This window comes from Cottoperca gobio, chromosome 19 (genome assembly GCF_900634415.1).
Source record: "Cottoperca gobio chromosome 19, fCotGob3.1, whole genome shotgun sequence".
Classification (NCBI taxonomy): Eukaryota; Metazoa; Chordata; class Actinopteri; order Perciformes; family Bovichtidae; genus Cottoperca; species Cottoperca gobio.
In genome coordinates this window covers 10,941-33,115 of record NC_041373.1, presented here as the reverse complement: position 1 = coordinate 33,115, position 22,175 = coordinate 10,941, and the positions used below count along the sequence as shown (strand labels likewise).

Here is a 22,175-nt window from a genome sequence, read left to right as displayed (position 1 = left end):
TCAATGCCAAGCCTCACTTTCTGTTCATTTGAAATCCACTTGTTGATAAGGGAATTTGTGTTTTCTGTAACAATCAAGGCAGAACTCGTCGTGGCAACAAAGCAGTCTATTGCCTCAACTAAAGTGATTGAGTGATTTTTAATCATTTGAGGAAAGTTATGACGGAGGTTTGTTACTTATCAAGTACAACAATGCAAACCATGAGGACATGTCCACTTCCACTTCCAGTACCATTCACCCTCATTGTATTGCAGATGTCTCTGATCTCCTAACCATTCCTGCATACTACTGGTGATGTGATTGGGATGAACTGATCCTTCAATATAAGGTATGTCTTTTTCAGGTCTGCTTGGATAACGGGCGGAAGAATATAAGGAAACAGCTACCACAAGGTGGCGCTGCTCTTTAATGTTATTGTGGACACAAGGTGGCCATTGTGTGGATGCTATCAAAGACCGAAGGGGAGAAGAATCCATACAGTGATAGATCAACAAGCTGTCATGTTAAGCAAGGCACATTTATGTGGATTAAAGATAAATTGTATCGGTTTCTTGCCATCAATAGGAAACACATTTATTATACTTTTCATACGCATAAACTTTGCAGGTGAGATGCTGTTACATTGGCCACATGTGATAAGAGCACAGGTTTATATAGACTAGTACTTACTGCTGATACTTAAACTACATGAAGCTTATTCTTTGTCTGTATTTTTACTGAAATAGACCCTGTAGAGTTTTGATGCGTTATGTTTACATTCAGTACACACACACACACACACACACACACACACACACACACACACACACACACACACACACACACACACACACACACACACACACACACACACACAATGTATATCCTGTGTGTGTATCCTTGAGATGCACTTCACAAACATGTCAGGTGCATTTCCTTGTTCATAAAAGAGTATTTTAAATCAAGCATGGTTAACATCCATGTTAACTAGCTAGCACTGTTCTTCTTCCCTTTCTTTGCTGAATATTGTAAATGTTACCACCGACAAAAATATAGAATAGTGAGAAATCATTGGCAGGACTGTGTACCACCTCACCTGAGCTTGCACATGTGTACTGCTGTCTACTATCTCACCTCCACACAGCTGACCAATCACTGTGTGAAGTGAGTTAGAGTGTTGAATTGTTATGTCAGACAGTGTGAGGGGGGTTTCTGAAGCTGTTCAACCATCTACTACTTTCAGCTGTGGTCTAAACATCGGCTTGAGCACTACAGCTGAGTCTGGGTATGGTAACAGAGGTCCTTGAGTTTCAGATTCTCAGGCTACTGAAAAACCTACCAATTTGTACAGTCTGAAGCTCTACCGAATCTGAATATTTGAGTAAAACAGCAAAGACACTGCATAAGGCCTTAAAACTAGACATCCATTGCCACTGGCATAAGATGATGTTCAGAGTACACAAAAGCTGAAGGAACAGATAAGGACAACTTTGTCAAGCAAGGTGTCCAAGATGCAGATAAAACTTGTCAACAGATGTGTTGTATCTTCTTGGTCCACACAAATAAAGGATCTTACCACATGTGTGCCTTTATCCAATGCTGAATATTTACTGTGACCTGTGCCAAACAGTGCACATTGAGAGAAAGTTCAATGTAGTTGATGACTACAGCAACAGCATTTAATAGACTTGAATGCACAATAAAGATTTATGTCATGTTGAATTGCTGGATTTATAATATAATGGTTTTGCATGAAGACAAAAACGTATTAGAAAAGCAATTATGAATGTGTGACCGATGCTCTACTTTCCTGTTTTGCTTCTTATCTGTTAATACCGATTTAACGTTCTTCAAACAAAGTATACAGTATGGATGTGGGAGCCACATTAAAGCTGCCAGTATACTTCCCCATAAGAATTTATCCTATCTTAAAATAAAATACTGTAAAATAAGTTGTAGTTGTTGTCTTGTAGCCCCCATCTGCTGGACCTTGCAGTGAAAAATACCTCCCTCCCCTTACCCACTGTATCAAGTGAATGCTTTTAGTTTTAAATTATACTGGTTTACTATTATGGGTATAAACAGTTTAACTTTTTGTTAGTGGAAGTTTTACATTATTGTGTATTTCATATGCCAGGTTGATAGTTTAAATGTAACCACCTTAGCTCTCCAGCACACAGCAGCATAAAAGATTGTGCTGGCCACCACAGATTGGAGGGGAATATGTAGCATGTTGTTGCAGACGTTGAAGCCTCTGCAGAAAGTAGAGCCGGCTCTGGCCCTTCTTGTACAGGGCGTCTTTGTTCCCAGCCCACTCCAGCCTGTTGTCCAGGTGCACTTCAATGTATGTATAGAAGTGAATCACCTTGACATCCTCCCCCTCAGCCAGGCAGGTAAGATGTTAAAGCTGCATTCATTTATTTTCCGGCCACATCAGGGCAGAGGAACACACATCTATGATATGCTATATGCTATCCAGCAGACACAGCACCAGTACCACTGATTTGAAGCTGTTTTTATGGCCACCTGGTTGATACAACTCCAATATTAGCTTTGGTTTGGTCTGGACAATGCCATCATCTATTTGCTAAACTGGCAGATTTGTCTTCTAAGAAAAAATATCTGTTTCTTTAGCTGCTAAACGCTCCATTATGTTCACCAGCGAGTGTCTTTGTCTGTCTGTTGTTTTCTGTGTGCTCTTTGTGCTGAGCAGATAGTGTACAGTGTCTTTTCAGAACACATTTTGCTAAAAAGGGAGTAGAATGTGCAGGCAATAGAACCAAAACAATGAGCTAAAGGAGGCTCAACAGCTCTGAAAAGCTGAGAAGGACTTTAAAGTTGGGTGAAAAGTCTCCTTGGGTTTTTGTGTGTGACAACTATCACATTATGTATATATAATAACTATATATAACATATAATTTCATGCATAGTTAGTCAGTTCACCTAAATCCCAAAATAAGCATATTTTTACGCTAACAACTAGTAATATTGAGCTATGCAGATAGTGTGGGTGTATTTACGGGTTGATTCCAATATCTTTAGACCTAGCAGCTTTCCTTTTGGGAAACAAAATCCATGCAACATATCCATAATTTCACAAAATTAAATTAAATAGGAATTACACACATACAAAATCTAAATATGAAAATGTAAAAACCTATGGTGTATAGAACAATATATAGTATAGTATAATATCTGATGCTAAAGTACTTAATAATTTAGTATTAACATCTTTCTCTTTCTAGGGAGAAAGGGCACTGATTTACATGGTCCAAATATGTTGGAAAATGTTGTAATAATAATTTAAAAATCATTATCATACCAAATCAAATAGGGATTCTACAAATATTAATGGTTGAATAAACAAGCTGAGAGTCTGTCCTTTCCATATTTAAAATCATAATCAATAGAGTTAAGTTATTGTTGGTGTTACAACAATTAACTAAATTACACATATTATCTAACAAATTCATAGTCTATACTGTCTTGGAAAATAGTTATAATAGTCTCTTTATGTATTTCTAACATTGTCTATGCATATGGTTAAAGAGATTCATAATCAATAGTCAACTCTATGGCAGTGTCACAATCCAAATGGCTATAATGGCAGACTAATGCTCAACCAACACATAAAGGGGCAGAGAGAAAGAGGGGGGCAAACAGAGACACAGAGTAAACTGACATCTTTAAGTCGAATTACTCACTGAAGACTGCGCATATAGCTGGTGTGAAACATTGTCAGTGCACACTGCTACAATGTTACAATGTAGGGTGATGAGGTAAGAGAAGTGTGAGCTTCACATCCGCCATTATTGTACGTTTGTGTGTGCGTGTGTGTATGAGAGGAACATGATTTAGTAAAAGTATTGAGTTCAGAGTATGAGAGTTGAAAAATAAATAATTCCTTATCGGGAATGAACAAAGCCATATCAGCCTACATGTAACGCAGTCAATAGGAAATGGCGTATATCTGCCATTGCTGCTCATTGCTTCTTCTTCCTCCTAGGACACACACACACACACACACACACAGGCAACGAATGACGTAGGGCTCATGCTGCGAAAACACCGTCAGGTTGTTATGGTCTTCTCGTAAAACAGAATATATATCCACTTAAGTGAAAGTTGTTTTAACTGTGTTGTCTACGAAAAAATGTCCTTCACGGCACTAGTTTGGTATTTGACAAGCAATACATATTCATCCGCTTCTACATGAGTGTCAAGAGCACATCAGTACCCGGATGAACTGTCATGGCCGTCGTCGCTGTGGATCCATAGAGAGGAGAGAAGGAAGGCAAATGTTTCTGCTGTGTTTTTTCCACATTAACCTCCTTTTCATAATGTCGGACGTTGACGGGACGCCGCCTGAACTTCCATCGAGTTCATAGTAAGAAATAAAAGATTTTATGTAACTTTAAATATCTTCGCGTGGGTGGGGGCTTTATTTTGGTGTAAAATAACTCGTTATTAAACTCCACAGACACGGACATTATCGCAAAGTGGCTCACATATTTTCCATGTATCGAGATATACATTGCCACAGTGTAATACAATATCGCAGTGTACATTGTGGAGTCCTTTGTTGCTGTCTGTCTATAGCCTTTAATTCTCCCACTGATGCAGCGTTCCCTCGCGTTTCCTAAACTTAAGCGACTATGGAGCAAGTCACTCGAAGAAGTGAACCTAAATTAAATGTAAAGAAATATGTCAAATTGTAAGGTCAAGGCTTAGATTCACACGTTTGCAACACGTTGTACTTGTGCCTGTGTTATGTGACTGAGGCTGAGTGGAATTGCAGTTATGAGACGATGCAACTTTTCCTCTCATCTCCAAGCTTCATTTATTTCTATTCATCTAGAAGGTGTGTGCCAGGAGAAGCCTACCTGTCTGCACCCCAGGTATTCACTAAAGTCCTGCTCAGTTTTATGACACTTATATTAGTTTCATATATCATAAATAATAACAGCTTAATAGGCTTGTCTCTTTTATAGTTGAGTTTGATTTGAACATCATAATTTCCATCATGTTTTCAAGTAGGCTATGTTATTGATATAAAGGATTTAAGCCAGCCTAAGTGTTGGTGAAGAAAATGTTAACAAAAATTAAATTGGCTGAAGGGGCTGGGGCAGATAAGTCATACAATCATGACAGCCATTTTTTCCTTCAACATGGCTTCCTCAGATCCACGGTGTTGACAGCTGACTGATACATATTGAGTTGTGGTCTAATGCAGATCCTGCTGACTAACATTATGACTTTATAAGTGTACTGTCGAAGCAATGTGGTGGTATCTGTAATCTGTGTTTTTAAAGAGCACACCCTGTTACATGTTGTACATTTCTCTGTTGATTTTCAGTCATCTTAATGTTGCCTCTATTACTGTGTAATTGTCTGTTCAATAGAATTAATGCTGACTCCGTAAGAAAGGTATAAAAGTTATTATGTGGGGTTCAAAACATGAAAACAACACTGCAAACTTAAATGACTGCTCGACAAATAATATATTCTTTAAATGGTCATTCAATTTATCTGTTGATCAATTGATTAATCGCTTGGAGTCTTTACTTTGCATGTTCGTCTACAAGCCATACATATTGAAGGGGAGTGCCACACGTTTTCCACATCTTAAAGCCCAGACGCACCAAACAGACGTCAAAGAACTAGTGGCGACAGAGAAGACTGTTGTGTCTCCTCTCGTTGCCTCTGTCTTGGCCCAAAAGTCGTATTTGGACACACCACAAAGACTACAGCCAACAGCAAACTAGCACGTACTTTCTGCGCCTGCGTGAGAGGAAATAACTCAGCAGGCGGCGGTAGTCTGTATTCATCATTAGAAAAGTAAACTGGAAGACCTGACTTGTAAATATATAAGCTGTTATGACACATTAAAACAAAGCAGCTTTTGCTGACCATTTTCACACCTCTCTCGCTGAACACTTCATTCCAGGTAGCCATGTCGTTGTTAAAGTAAGTGTTGATCAGACGAGATGAAGATGAAAAATGAACAGAGCCTGTGTGCCTCTTCACTTTAGTTGTTTGTTTGTTTTCCTCACATCCGTTTCTCTTCTCGTGCACTGATTCACTTAAACTGAGCAGCCAATCAGAGCAATTCAGCATGCTGCCTGTGTCTGACTGAGACTGTCTGCAGGGCCGAAAAGTACAGACGGTGCGGGACACACCGCAAAAACTAGGCCGACAGACACTCACCGTGACATCAACCGATGGCCGATAATCTGCTTGGTGTGTCACAACCTTAAATCTATTTCCAGGTGTTGGGAGTACCTTATATACTAGTATATGTGTAAAGTAGTATAAAGCCTTAAATGTCTCCAGAAGGAGGTGTGACAAGTCTGATGAGATGTCCAAGTGATGTCACTTGAGTCTGCGTTGGTTGTGGTTGAAGACTACAAGTTTGAAAATGAAAATAAATCTGGAGTTAGAAAGATGTGAGCTCATTAGGCCGTCGTAGCTCCTCATCTGTGCTGCAGGCTTGAGGCTCCATGCCATATTAGCTGCTACTTGTATAACATGCTGAATCTCTTATAGTCGGCCGTTCGTTGCATTGTGGGTAATGTAGATTTGGACAAGAATGTGACGTCTGGAATAAAAAAAGACTTTTCTCTGCTTCTGCTTCCATTATGAGTGTGACAGTGTTTTTAAAAGTCCAGTTCTCTGAGTTCTCTTTTGAATACTTTCCTTTACTACGTTATCACATTGGATCATAAAAAGAAGCCAATCCTCACAATTGAGGAGCTTCAGCTATGGAATGTTTTGTGGAAAATAATGACTTCAATCAGTAATCGATTTATCAAAGTTGTTGCTGATTAATTATCAGTTGACTTATCGATTAATCATTTCAGCTCCACATTTAACACAGCATTAGTTCTGTCATTAAAAGGATTATAGTCATTATTTATGTTTTTGTAACTGTTGCGCTTCTCTCACTTGTAAAGGTGATCTTGTACAGGGTGTTTTCGAGTTTATGCTCTAATACTACTATGGTTCTGAATATGATTGGTGCAAAATAGGCTTAGCTGATCTTGCAATCAGGTAAAAGCCTGTAAGTCAATAACTTCTACATTATAGATTAACTTCTGTATGTATCTTTATGTACGCAACACACATGCATAACTCTTAAAAATAACAAGGGCTGCAAGTAAAGATGGCTCACATATTAATGTTGCTGACTATCGTTTATCAAATGCTTAAAAAAAAGAAATGAGCCTGTAGAGTATAAGAAATAACAGCAAAACTTATTAACAAAACAAAAAGAGACAGTTGATTCTCACATTGATACTGAATTCAGCTATTTGTTATTTCTTAGTGGAAGTGAAATAATCAATGAATTCATTGTTATTAACAGTATGGCAGGTTGTTTTTTTGGGATGATTATATGTTTAAGACTTTTGCAGTGTCATCACTTTTCCACCTGCAGTTTGTGCTCAGATAATTTGGTCACATTTGAAGGGTCCCTGTGGGGTTTCTTTGTGAACCAACAGAAGTTGTGTTTACGTTCAGTGTTACTCAGCACAACACATTGTAAGTCTCTTGGAGCCATAACACATGTGTTGCACTTTACTAGTTTGCGTTCTTCCTCTTCCCTAACTTTTTGGCACATTGCTGTGTTTCTTGGCTGTTACCGCCACCTTTAGATCAGTGGAATAGTGCAACACTATTGAAAGGAATGTGTATCGCGTCACCAACATGTGTGCACAAGACAAATATAAAAGGGTCCCTGTCCCTCTCATAAAAAACTGCTCTATAAAGCTAGAGGTCAAAAACTCATGAGGGTACCTTTAAAGCCCGATTGCTAGGTTTTTTGTGTGTGTTAATTAAGACTCAAAAGGGCTTTTTGTGTGCACATGTCATCTTCAGTTAAATCTGAAACACTACTTTGATGGCAATATATATATAAAGGTGAAACAATTTGCCAAAATCCTAATCATTTCATACAGTTAGTTATGTAATGTATGTGGACACTCAGCAGCTTCGAATGTTGTCTTATTATTAATTATGAGGTCATAACCCTAAAAAAAGTGGGAAAACAAACAGTTCTTTGACCACATTGAACATGTTGTTTTTGAAAGGCTAAACGCCGACAAATATGGATTGAAGCGTAATATTTGGTTAGATGAATTTTTTTTTTTTTTTTTTCCAGTACATTTTGACTTTTGGACTTCTGAAGTTATTGAAATGTTTGGATCAAGTCTGAAACAATCCTACACAGCGCTACTGGAATCTAATTTGTTAGACAAAATGATCTCCACAAATACATTTTCCAAGTCAAGTTCAAATGTTTCCATATTTAAATAACACAGTTAGTAGTTTTTAAATGGAAAGTTAAATTGTACAATCTGAGAACTGGAAGTTGTAATGTTATGCTTCTGTCTTACAGGCACCGTGGCCACACTGCAAGTTCCTCTTCTTCAGACACGACATTCATGTTTGAGTTTGTCCTAAAGGAGTACAGGTAATAACTGCTTATTAAATGCATTCTTACCATTTATTCTTACCTCAGCAATGAAGCTGTATCTTCAGTGTGGACCTTAGAATCTGAATTTTGTTTTTGGAGTGTTTTGTTTATTTACTTCTTTATTTACTTTTTTAGACACTTACTACTAAATTATCAAATTATCACTAATGGTGGTATCTTGCCATGTAGATAGATTTGATGGTTTTGACATATCTCTCTTAGATTTCTACCAACATCTTGAACTCAGTGGATGTGAACGGAATTATGTTTCTGGTGCTCACAGCATTAGTGTCAATACTTTACATTTGGATTTCTTGAATACAAACATACAATTGAATCTCTGTGTCAAACTGTTGACAGTGTGTTCTGTAGCGTATCCAGAGTAACAGGGACGTTTTCTCTGAAAAGGGATGTTTCTGTTGAATTTCTTTCAAAGCTGTGATAACCACAAGCTAAATTATATTGCGGTAGAACATCTCAAAGCCTGGCTGGATAACGCTAGATGTAAGTGAAAATGTGTTTTTCTCTAATTTGGGCGAAGTGACCCTATAACAAGGAGAGATGGACATTGTGGTTGTAGGATGAGGTTTGGCAATTTTTGTTCAAGATGCACTTTTCTTTTCATAAAACATAAACAAAACAATAATATTAATAAGTAAAATAAGCAATTGAAATTCATAATCAAAATAAAAAGAATAAAATAATATTATAATAAAATATCATAATAGATTCAAAGGTAGATGAAAGTTGATTGCTAAACTGTAATAGAAAAAGTGGCTTGAGAGTGGGTCCCTACTGGTCCCCACTGGTTCCCTACTCAGGGTCCAGATTTCCCCTTAGTAATTAGTTAACGGTCCACACAAGATGAAATACCTCACATTCAGTTTTATGTCACAAAATGTTAAACATGTCTTAAAACACACAGGTTGGCTTGATAAATAAAGAACTTATTAACAAAGTCTATATTAGGGATGTCACAAGAAGCGATACATCAGTACCAAGTCGATGCCAAAATTCGGAAAACTTTCCCAGTAGTACTGTCAGGGCTCTTGACTAACATCGACCAGGGTACAATAGAAAACAAGTTTGGGACCCAGTATTACCTATTATCTCACTATCGACGCACCCTATTCTTTCCCTGATGATGCTTCATTGTGAACAACAAATCAGTGTTAAAATCAGCTGGAGGAAAGCTAGTTAACATTAGCTGTTAGCAGTTAGCTGCCGGTGAACGGAGGTTCCATAGAGTTGCATTGTGGTGCATTCATGCTATATTCAGTAAAAATGAAAATTAGGCAAAGGTAAATTAAAACATGATTATGATGTGTTCAACAAAGTCTTGTAAATTGTAGTTTTTAGTGAGAAACTTGAATAAATTCAGTTGTTTGAAGGAGATGTTTTCACAGCAATATATATTATAGAGGGAATTATGACCTGTTTACCTTCCTAACAACAGCCAGTATGCAAATGGATATAAAGGAGAATATGTTGAAGTACATGGAATTTATTGTTAAAAAAAATTACCATGGTATTGAATTGGTATCGAGAATCAGGAAATTTCACTGGTATTAGTATCAACTGCTACATTTCTGTTATCGTGATATCCCCAGTCCATATGCCTTTTCAATTAGTTTATTTTAAAGAATACTAAACATGAATAAACAGCATATGTGTACTGGCCTCAAAACAAACTGCAGGCAAGTTGATAGGAAAGCTGGGGATGTTCTTTTGCTCTTCATAAGAGTCTCAAAGTCAGGGGTGGTTCAATGGTTACTCTGTTACGATGCTTAGTCTTTAGGTGCACCAGAGCTGAGAATCCACTTTCACAAAGATATGTTGTGCTGAATGGTTGGATATATTTGATTGCAAGGGAGGGATACTCTGTCATCACAATACACAAAGGCTGAGAGGCGCTCACCTCGCTGAATTTCCTTTCAACACGTTGTCACATGAAAGCTCGACCAGCTGAGCTTCCTCGTTGCTAGGCAATGTGACGCTTTCCATGTCGACTCCAAAGGGATTGCATATCTACTCATCGTCTATGCTTTTTAGCGGAAAGTAGTTTGTTCGAAGATATTGTGTCTCCTCCCTTGCAGAGACGGATTCAAAATGTTCAACTGTTCAAACACATCAGCGAGATATACCACTTGTGTAAGCCGCACTGCATCACCAGATAGGTCCGCAAGTGCCGACTTAGATTCTGAAAGGAACGTTGCGATCCCCGTTTTAAGTTCATTAACACTTGAAAGTTAATTTCCTCTCAGCGTACTTCTGCATGGTGGGCATGTTCACCGCCCAGGTCTTTAAACACCTTCTTGTTGTTCTTGGGGCTCAGTTTTATAGGATAACCAGTCATAGAGCAGCTAGCTGGCTTCCTCTGTCAAGTAGCCGTCCGTTAGTTAGCTCTACAGAGCTGTTTTACTGGATTGCATACGATTGTAGCTGTTGCTAATAAAGTGGCCAGTCAGTACATGTCCACACAGTCCTGAGCAGACATCCAAACTATGGGGCTCTTCTCCTTGATGCTCTTATCTGATAGAGTTGGACATTGTTTCAGCACTTGTTTATTTGTTTACTGTTTGCTGGTTAGCTTTGGCTGCATGGTGCTGTTGTTTATTACAGTGCAATATAAACTGTAACAGTTGTCAGGTCATGGACCAACTGAACCACATACTGGGCTCTGTAGCACGCTGTCAGCTCTGTTGGTGTATCTTTTGATCATTGTTTAGAGGAGGTTCACCTGGTGAAGTAGCTTTCACGTGTTTTTTTTAAAGTGGTGGTTCTTCAGTCAGGTTTTTTTTATTTCTACTTTTTATATGTTATATATTAATAATAATATATAATAATATTATCTCTTACTCTCGGCAGCAACTAAGCAAGTTTCCAGCGAAGCTACTGGCTCAAAAGAGAGGAAAGCAATCAGAGCAGGTGTGTGAATGTCAATGTAATATCATGGGAAGCTTGAGACTTTATTAGGACAAATGTATATGTAGTCTCCAAATGTTTTTTTCTTTCATTGAGATTTGTACACTGTATTGCAAATCTTAGCATGGCAGCAAGGAACAAGTCTGTGAGAAGTTAATTGGCATGCAAGCAGGAAGGAGAGAGTTTCTGATTGGCAGGATTTGTTTCTCTGACGGAGCTTTCAGTGAGCAGGCAGCATACTTGCCAATCAATGTGGTAACTTCCACCTTCTCTGACAACACTGGTATGCAGACTAGAGGGATTCTGTTTTGACTACAAGCCTTTCAATTTCTTTATTTTGGCTTTTTTGGTGAGCTGCAGATAAGTGTTTCCTCTAAGTGTGAGGGTCATTAGAGTTGGCAGTGTGGGTTCTTTTTCAGTTTTGTAAAATAAAATAAATCTGTGCAATGAAACGATATGTATCGCCATGAACATTATCAATAGCAATAACAAATGTGTTTGATAGAATGTTCCATAGTTTCACATTAACTTCGGCCTATAGTTTACGTTAGCCATCATTGTGTTTGTGCCGAAAACCGGAGGCTATACCGTCCGTGTGCAATTTAATAGTTTGTTTTTTGGACTAAGTCCAAAGAAACAAGAAAACAACCCGCACCTTTGTCCCATCCTCCCCGTGGCCAAGACACCACCCCGCTGGAAGGAGAGCGGTCGGCATTTGGCAGCTCCGTGAGATGGACCCTCAGTCATCGGCCGCAGCAAGTTGAATTCAGGCCGCTGTGACTCCCAGCTGGGGCTGCGTCTGGGTCTGACCTGTGTAACGGCAGCAACAGAACATTTGTTAATCCAGTGGAAAGTGGCGGTTCCCTTCACTCACAGTGCTGGGGGTCCATCTTCTGGAGCGTTATTGTCCTATGATGTTTTGTATAATGGCCAGGGAAAAAGTTAGACTTCACTAATCACAGTTTCTTTGGAACAATTCAGATTTAGTTTAGTTAATTGGGTTGGCCAGTCAGGGATTGAAATGTCACATTCTGTACATTGTCTACTAACATAGGTGTGTCATGTGAAAATGTTAACAGTAAGCAGTAATGGTAAAAGTTTAACAAATGAGCCTACTGATTTTAACATCTTGTTCTTTGGCCATTTATTAATTAGTAACTAAATGCCAGATTATGTTGTGTAATTGATGAATGTTGTTTCTAATTTATGCCGCTGGTAACACCTGAGAAGTGTCTCTCCTGTTGGAACACAGACTTTGCCTCCTTTCAATACATTTGGTTGTATACTTATAGATATTATAATTATGTGCTCTGCAGCATTGTTAAATGCATTTAGAGTAAGTGGGATCCTTCTGATTGTACTAATGAAAAACCCATTTGTTTACTTCTTTTCCAGACATCTGTAGATTTACAACTATGGAAGAAGACCTCACAATACTGAATGATTCTGCCAAAAACTGCAACATATCAGTAACAGGAGATGAAAAAGAAAAGGTGAAAGACTTTGTATACAAGCATTTCAGAGAAGTGACAGATGGGCCACTCTTCAATAATGCCGAAGAATCTCCCATTAAGGAACATGGGAGTTCCAAGAAAGATAAACAAACTCTCAATAAGTCCCATTGTAAAATTCAGCAGGGGGCTGTTTTCTCTGGAAAGATTCTGAGTTTTGGATGCTCTGTGTGTAAAGATGATTACACATATAGCCCCAATGATCTCCTTAAACATTTCCGTGCGTCCCATAAAGGAATCCTTCCTACATACCCTTGTGACCTGTGCGGTTTTGTCACTCACGAGTTCCCTGCTCTTCAACGCCATCGGATTGAGCACAGGAATACTCTGGTTACATGTGAGCTCTGCAACAATGATGTCCAGTACTCTCTGCTGTTGCTTACCAGACACTACATCATGTGTCACAGTCTAAATGGACAGTTTAACTGTGACTGGTGTGAGTTTACAACTGTGGATGCAGGTACGTTCGTCCAGCACATCCATCATCATAACGAGAGTCCTTGGAAGTGTTCAAAATGCAGTCATATCAGCTTGAACGAAGAGGGTTACCAGAAGCATATGAAAGCTCACTCAGTTACATTCCCCTTCACTTGTCAGATCTGTGGATATGGTGCATCAAGAAGCGAGTACCTGAAAAAACACACAACAGCTGTTCACAAAGAGCAAGCTGAAAGACAGAATGTATGGAAGGCTTTAGAAGACGGTGCCACTGCAGCAAATTCATCTGCAAGCTTAAAACATTTGCTGAAAAAGAGTGGTGAATCACAGGAGGCTCAGAGGATATCAAAACTTAACTGTCTCTCTGGGAGTTTACAAAACCAAAATGGCAGGCTAATGAAACCAGAGATATCATTTGAGGAGACCCACCACTTTGTGGATGCAAAAAAGGAAAACAGAAATTTGAGCAAAGGCTCAAATAATACAGAGCAGTTAATGCCAGTAATGTTACAGGAATGTGACAACTCTCCAAGTTCTGATGCTGCAAGTCACACCAGTCCCAATGGATTGACTGTTCTGATGGTTAAGAACAAAATCTCTCTTCCCCCCAACTGCACAACCAAAGTGATGGGATTCAAGATGGTTGATGGCAAAAAGCATTTAGTTCTTAAAGTAATACCAACAGCAAAGCAAGATTCATCCAATCAAAACCATTCCCTGGTTGAAGACGTGGGCTCCTCAGCACCAAACCCTGAGTTGGATAAAAGTAAAGTTTTTAGTGAGAATGGGCAATGTTCTAATAGCAAGAACTTAACATCACATTGTTTTGCTCTTTCACCAAGAAGTGGATCTTGCATGCAGATGGATCCAGATGATATTATGGCAGTTAAAGTAAAGATTGAGGAGGAAGAAACCTCTGTTTGCAACCTTGATTCAACCCCACCTAGAGCTGATGTTGGGGAGCAAACTAATCCTTTTCTAAGTAGGTCTTCGACTTGTGCAGATACATTATACCCCATGACAAATGAGTTGGATCACGCGGGCAACCAAAGTCACCCAAGTCAAACAAACTGCTCAGAGAGAAGTAAGTTTGATAATAACTCAGTCTCTGTCGCATTTAACTCTGATGCAACCTACCATAGTGGTCTTCAAATCAGTAATCATTCAGCAATGTGTGCTAGGAAGGTCACTAGTTTATCTTCAAAGGTTTCTCAGGAAACATTGCAAGTCTCCAAAGAAACAATTGAAAAGTGTGGGGCTTCAGATGAGTTATTAATGACTGACACAGAAGCAGACAAAGAAAACTCTTCTTTTAAAGCTATAGTAAATGATGACCAATCCAGTACCACCAGTACTCCAGAAAAAACTGATTGGGTTAGAACTGAAATTATACATGTAAACAGCAAGCAACATTTTAAGAAGCATCTGAGGTATCAAGCACCTCCATCAGAGTCAGACCCACCCAGTTCAGGTAGCCGCAGAGAAGGTACCATGGGCTCAGAAAACTGCACACACAATTCACCAAACCAAGAAGTATTTACTTTTCACAATTATTCCAAGGAAACATTTGGCACTTCACCTAACACTACCCAAAACTTTGACAATATGTCCGAACATTCAGCAGAAAAAGAGAATATTTTTAGCTTGACTTTGGCAGAGTCTCCAGAACCATTCACAGAAAGTGTCGATGGAGAAGACTCCACTCAAGAAGAGGTGTCCGATGGTGATATTGAGGTTGATGAGTGCTTAGCTTGTGTTGACGATCCTGCCACTGAGGATGAAAATCCTGAGTCAGTGCTCAAAGACTTTAATATTATTAAAATTGAGGAAGAGAGCATTCCTATATCTAACAAACAGTCAGAAACAAGGAGTAGTTCAACTTTCTTGGGCAGTTTTGTGGAGGAACATTCAGATGCAATCATTACCCAACAACTTAATAAGGAAAGAGTTGGATCTACAAGTACAAGTAATGATTCTATAAAACAAACAAAAACAACTCTACGAATTCTTCAATTGCCGGAGGGTAAGCAGTCAGTACTCCTGAGAACTACTGAGAATCGATTTGCCATGCCGGTGCAGGTTAAGTCCACTCCTGGTTTCAAACTGATAACTAATTCTGCAAATCCTCAGATCAATGTATCTTATATGAAGCCAGGGTTAGAACGATCAAGTAATCCTACTGGAGTAAGCCTTACTACTAACAGCAGGAGGATGGGTGTATCAGCAGCAAAGGCAGGAGCTGCTGAAAAAGGGACAACAATTCTCTCTGCTGTTCAACCAGGTGTTAGCACCACCTCAAATCACTACCTTATCAACAGCCCAGGTTTTAAGGGTCCTGTACTCTTTTCAAGCACACCACATAATACACCAACAGACAAAACGGCAAAGACACAGCCAACGTGCTACTTGGTACAGAGGTCCGTTCCATTTGTTCAGACCCCCAGTTCTCCTGGCCCCAGACTGGCAGGTACACAACTCCCACTGAACGTGACCTCTATAGACAAACCTAGCACTTTGCAGACCGGTCACCAGGCATTCTTGCTCCGATACATTTCTCCACCCAAATCAGGCTTAATATTGAACAACCAAGAGACAAAGATTGGGACTCAGTCTAGCCAAACCAGTGAAAGTACTGGAAACAAAGTCATATTTAAGATTGTCACTCCTACTGGTAGCCTTCTCACAAGTGGCGCTCAAACTTCAAGCAGTCAACCTTTGTTTTTGGCCACCAGTCCTCAGACTCAGTGTTTTCTGGTGTCATCAAACAAAACAAATGCAAATTCCTCCAATGGAGTAAAGAAATTGATCCCCATACAAAATAATGCACAGAAAGATGTCACGGATTCTTGCATTTCACCCTCTCAGTTGAATGTAAAGATACAACTGTGTGAAGCAGAGAAATCTTTCCTAGCCCCAAGGCCAATTCGTCCTCCAAGCCAAAGGAAAAGGCGCAGGAAACCATTATTTGACGAGCTTCCAGCAACGGTGCATAAAGCTAGAAGACTATCAAATAAAGTACTGACTGAGAAAGAGACTACTGTGTTATGGAAGCCTGTAGCCAAAGAAGTTGAAAGGATACTCAGGCTTGCCCCGTTCAGTTCTCTACAGCAGATCAAATGCCCTCGTAGATACCAACCTGTCGTGGTGCTCAATCATCCAGATGCTGACATTCCCGAAGTGGCCAATATCATGAAGGTAGTAAACAGGCACAAAGGTGCTGTTACTAAGGTCTCTCTGTCTCAGAAAACAATCCAAGCGCTCTCTGAGCTTGGTGCTCTATGGAAGAATTCATCGACCAAAGGTGCATCGTCTCATAGCGACGATCCTAGATCCCGGCCAGTTCAGAGTTCTGTCAGAGAACGATTCCTCCTGAAACTGAAGTTGAGGAAAAAAAGCAAAAAAAAGTATGAGGTAGTTGACACTCTATCAGGTTGTGGAAAAGAGCCTGTGGTGTTTGACTGTTGGTTTTGTGGTCGGCTCTTCAACAGCCAAGAAGATTGGATCGGCCACGGCCAGCGGCACCTCATGGAGGCCACCAGAGACTGGAATAAACTGTTCTGAAAGTTTCCCGTTGCCTCTAAATGGGATGATATTCTAGCGTATTGAGGTGAAACAAATGGTTGAAGTTGTATATTTTTGAATGACCTTCCACTATATGTTTGTTTAATTTCTGTTCCTGTAAATACATATTCTGAAGTAAATCATAGTTTATCTTTTCATAGGTGCATTTTCTGATGAATCCTGTACTGCAAGCATGATTTATATCATGGTCAAATTGAACTGTGAAAATGGTACACTGTAATTAGGAGTTGAGTGGTAAGAGCGCAAGTTTAAGGAGAGGGGACAACAGCACAAGAGGTTGTATAGAGCTGGATTAAATTACTCAGGTGATTTCATATTAATCTGGTTTGTCATTTTTGCTCATAAATGTCAAATAAGCAGAGGCCTAGTTTAAGGGACTTTAGTATCTTCTTTTATTATCCTGCACATAAGGACAGGAAACCTATTTGTATATCTTAACTCAACAACAAATTCCTTTTGTTTCTGGTCCAAATGATTAGATTTGGTATGAGGTTGTATTGAAGGGGATATCATTTGTCTCTATTCTTTCTTCAGGATTAGTTTACAGTTTCCTTGTCAGGGTTTTGTCCATCTGTAGCATGTGCTTGTAATAACTAGAGCTAAGATTTTTCACAGTATCACTTAAAAATGCAATCAGTGTTGCAAACAGACAAATGGTTATATCAAATACTTTTGCAGAAAATAAATCCTGTGTCTGTAACATGGTTCTGTCAGTATTTACAGGTCAGCCCTTTGTACACCCTATGCAGTTTCCATGCAGCAATATTTGTTGTCAGCAGCTCACACTGTTCACTTGTGCGCCTGTTTAGTTTACCGATAAATCTTCAATGTCTCATGAATTGTCTTTCAGATTGTTACTTTTTCGGGTTTGCATTGTTTGTTCATTTAAGATGATTGTGGTTCAGGATGGAAACATCAAGAGAGTCTTAACAACAGAAATGTTACAGTCCAGTGTTGTCACAGGGCTGGAGATTAAGATTTGGCATTCACTTTCAAACCTTTAAGATGCAAAAGTTGACAAAATGGAATTACAATTGGAATTGTAAAGGTTCTGAGTATATATACCCATATGTCATATTAACAATGGTTTAACTCTGACTGCAACTAACAACTATTTTCACTATCGATTAATCTGTTGATTATCTTCTTCATGAATCAATTAATCATTTGGTCTATTTAATGTAAGAATAGAGTCAAAAATGTCTATTAAGACCAAGGTGACATCATCAGACAAACAGTCCAGAGATAATAAGTTTATTATCACCAATCAAAGAAACGAGCAACTCCTCTCAAAGCGGATGATGCGATGTTGGCATCTAGGATTACAAAACTGAGTGTCAAAATAGTCTCAGATAATTTTTCTGTCCATCAACTAATCACTTCAGCTCTAAGTCAAACATATTACGTACATTCTCAAGCAGGCATTGAACAAGTGTCCTAGTCTCAAACAATAATATAACAAATATCCATTTGCTTTTTGTTTAACTTTAGTCCCATTTGTTTGTATTTAAGATACCATCAGTCAACCTCAATCCTTCTTGCAGCTGTTTCACATTAACATCCTGTTAGGAAAGAAAGGGATTATTCCCTTTGATAGTGTGCCGCGTGTTACTGCTGATGAGAAGGACTAAGGTGTTTTTTTTATGACTGAGAGGTTGGCGAATAAAGGTTTACAGGAATAGATGGTGTATATAAAAACGTGAAACCGCAAGTCTTGACATCAATTTGCTCTAGCACCCAGGGCACCCAGAAAACAGAAAGAACACAGAAAAATGCATTTTCACACCTTTTTAAATTTTCACTCATTGAAAAGAGTTTCTTGTTGATATCAAATACTTTCAGAACTGATTTTCTAGTTAATGTCACATTGGTTTTTTATGCTCTGTAGACATTTTACCTGTAGTTGAAGCCCTGAACGTAACCTATGTGTTTGGACTCTGCAACAACGTTCACCTGTTATTGCATTAATGTTGTAATTATAAATCTGCTCACTGGCATCATCCAGTCCAGCGTTTTGTACATACATTTGTTTTAATGTAACATTTTACACTTTTTTTCATGGCAACATGGACTTTGTTTTTGATCACGGTTTTAATGATTGTATTACATGATGATAATGGAACTGTGGAATTAATGTTTTATTCCGTTCAATATGCAAGTGACTGAACAATGTAAGCCATGCTAACGTGTTATATTTTCAAATTGGCTGTTAACAGCCAGCCTCCAATTACTGAAGTTCTGACCTCACCAGGTCCTGCTTTTCACCAGCATTTGCTAAATGTTCATTTTAAACAATCGCTCCATTCAACAACAGGGCATTTTATTCTACATCAGGTGAATTACCTGAAACCATTTCCTATAAAATTCCCACAAATGTAACATGAGTAGTAGCTACTTTCCACTCATCTTTGTGACTTACCAATGGAACCAAACACACATTTAACTTTCTTCTTCGCATTATGGGCTGTTCTCTTCTTAAATGAATTGTTCGACATTTTGGGAAATACGCTTAATCCCTTTTTTCCAGGGAGTTTAATGAGAAGATTGACATGTCTGTGTGTTTAGTACAGAGCTGGAGCCCAGATTGTGTTTAGCCTAGCTTAGCTTAGTTTAGCATAAAGACTGGAAGCAGGGTAAACGCCAGCATGAGCCTGTTTTAGAGGGAGTTGGAACTGTTTCTTGACGAACACCAGTTTATCCCTCCACCCAGTACTTCTGTGCTTCGGCTACAGCGTGGGTTGTCAGTTATGCTTACTCAGCACAGGTTTTAGTGTTGCTCTGTGTTCAGGCACGATGGTACCAAACCTGTCAACCTCCGTCAGACAGGACTCCCTGAAGCTACATGACTTGAGGTTTAGCCTGCAAACCGTCTAACGTAACAAGGATCGTGTTATAACTTTGTTTAAAGGATTGAGGTTGTCCTACAATATTCATGTGCTTGATATTTCTCTCCCTGGTTACTGGTTTGTACTGCAATTTAAAATATTGCTGACATATACACTACTTAAAGGTAAAACAGGATATAAAGTAACTAAATAGTTATTTTTTAGACATGTTAATAAAATAGGCTGAAGCTTAGTTTGACACAGTTGAGTGTTCAGTAATATTTAATGCAATATTTGAACAATAACATATTGTTTTTACCACTCTTTTAGCCAACTTTCTCTTTGATTGTGTAGCTCCCCTCCTCGTTCAGACGGTTTGAGATGATCACAGCCAAATGGATGCTAACACCAAATGAACTCCAGGTTCCTTCCGTTAGTTTCAGATAAATGATGAAATGTACAGTGTGAAAGCAGCCTCGTTGCTTCCTCTGTCTCTTCTGTGTCTTCTTCACTGCTCTCAGGCCAAAGAACTATTTGGTTCTATCATAACGTTTTAAAAAGAAGTGTTGTTAAGATTTCTAACTGTACAAATGAGTTCTGCACTGTGATAAGGACGAACCACCATATGGGGATACACTACTAGATCAGCTTATTTGCATTAGTTGTATGAGCCTAAAATGAGAAGTGAACGATAATTGAAATCTATTGAGTTCATACATAAAGACCTCCCACTGCTCCCCTTCAGGATGATGATGCTCCACTCTAACACAAACCACATTGTAGGTTTCAACCCTTACATGCTGAACTCTTCATGTACACAACTGTTCCTGTCCAGCAGGCTGTTCAAACTTAACCCAATCTTTCCTCATGCAAAGTGCCTCAAATGTTGTTTAGCAGGTTGACAATGTGTACTGTATATTTTTGTTCAACTTAGTGGTTCACTCTCCTAATAAATGTACATACCTTATGGAAATATTGTGGTGGGTTGTTGTTGTTATCAGGAATATTGGGACACCGGTTAGTTTATGTATGTATATATATTTGTTGATATGTATATATGTTTTATATGACACAGAGGGGAAGTAATGAAGCCGACTGTCCCTCTGCTGGATGTCTAACGGAGATGATGCTGAAAATATCCACATGAGGGCAGCACAAGACAAACGCTTACAGGATCTCCTCCTGAATTAGATTCAGCTGAATGATCTTCTGTGGGCCTAAATCACAAACTCAAACAGAAAGTGTTTCAACAAAAGTTGAATGTTTTAATGTTCATGAAGTTGGTGAGGGTTTATCACAGGACATTAGTTTGAGCTAGATGGACCTGATAAGCTGGCAGTATTCTTATTTATAGAGGGGTGAGAGTGCACAGGGAGCACACAGAGGCCATTCATACAGGCTCTTGTTGATTAGAAAACCATTGGTAATGGTAATCTTAACTTTATATGTCATCACTTCAATAAAACAAAGGCAGAATTTCGCAGCCTTCACATCAATCCACCTGTGACTTTGCAAAGCGACCTGTAGTTAAACTTCACAAAGACACATTACATGTTTCCCGGGAGGTTCAATACTTTCTTTTAAAGCTGTTTCACCCAAAATGTATTCTATTGTTTCCAGCTCTGCATGCATCAACAGCACACTCGTACTTACATGTACTACATAGAGCATCAACAGCACACTCGTACTTACATGTACTACATGTATTTATGCTGACAGTATACTTTTGTTGTCACTTTTCCAGTGTGAGTACACTACTAAATTCCTGCGTTGAATTAGTATGTCGTGTGGGATTGGGATGCAGCGTTAGTTTATTGACAATGCAGGCAGACCATCAGGCAACAGAAGGAACAATAGCTTTATAATAAATAGGCTTCAATAACCAATCAAATGTGTCACAATGTGAAAATATCTGAATTGAGACAAACAATGTTTGTTAGATCCATAGAATACAAAAGAAACACTAAACAGTAGAAGAAGGTAAACTGTGATGCTGCTATAGATTTACAGGTTTGTAATATAATAATTGAGTTTATTATATTGTATCTGTCCTAATTAGTAGTATACTTTTTTCTGTATGCTCTGTTTGTCTTTAAGGTGATGCAGAAGGAAGAATTGAACTGCTTCTTGTCTGGAACACACATGTTGTTTAAGACATCTTTATTGATCCTTATGTCCCTACAGCAATAAAGTGCAAGAACATTTGCATATTATCAGTAAGTAACTTTAACGCAATACTGTATGTATTAAGGCGAAATATCACAAAAATGGTATGTGACTTGGTGTTTAATATTAATAAATAATAACACAATTATTCATCAGTTAACATTTAAATTGACTAATAATTTCACTGTCATTTAATGACAGTAATGCATAAAAAATGTATACATATGCAACACAAGCTCAGAATACTCAATGTATTGTGAGTATTACTCACCCTCA

At 38.7% G+C, this 22,175-nt stretch overlaps 1 protein-coding gene across 3 annotated transcripts; it reads left to right on the top strand.

Annotated features, from left to right (window-relative positions):
- Positions 1–3,641: 3,641 nt before the first annotated feature.
- LOC115024661 (zinc finger protein 518A) lies at positions 3,642–20,706 on the top strand. 3 transcript variants are annotated; one of them, XM_029456437.1, is made up of 4 exons: positions 4,020–4,366; positions 8,375–8,449; positions 11,321–11,380; positions 12,773–20,706. In XM_029456437.1, exon 4 carries the CDS (start codon positions 12,793–12,795, stop codon positions 16,885–16,887), a length of 4,095 nt encoding a protein of 1,364 aa, XP_029312297.1. In that variant the 5' UTR covers positions 4,020–4,366; positions 8,375–8,449; positions 11,321–11,380; positions 12,773–12,792; the 3' UTR covers positions 16,888–20,706. The 3 variants fall into 3 exon arrangements, with proteins under 3 accessions (XP_029312298.1, XP_029312297.1, XP_029312296.1); XM_029456438.1 differs by lacking the exons at positions 4,020–4,366; positions 11,321–11,380 and adding an exon at positions 3,642–3,758; XM_029456436.1 differs by lacking the exon at positions 11,321–11,380.
- Positions 20,707–22,175: the final 1,469 nt, after the last annotated feature.

Coding starts and splice junctions, on each gene's coding strand:
- LOC115024661 (XM_029456438.1), top strand. CDS start 12,793: ATGGAAGAAGACCTCACAATACTGAATGATTCTGCCAAAAACTGCAAC.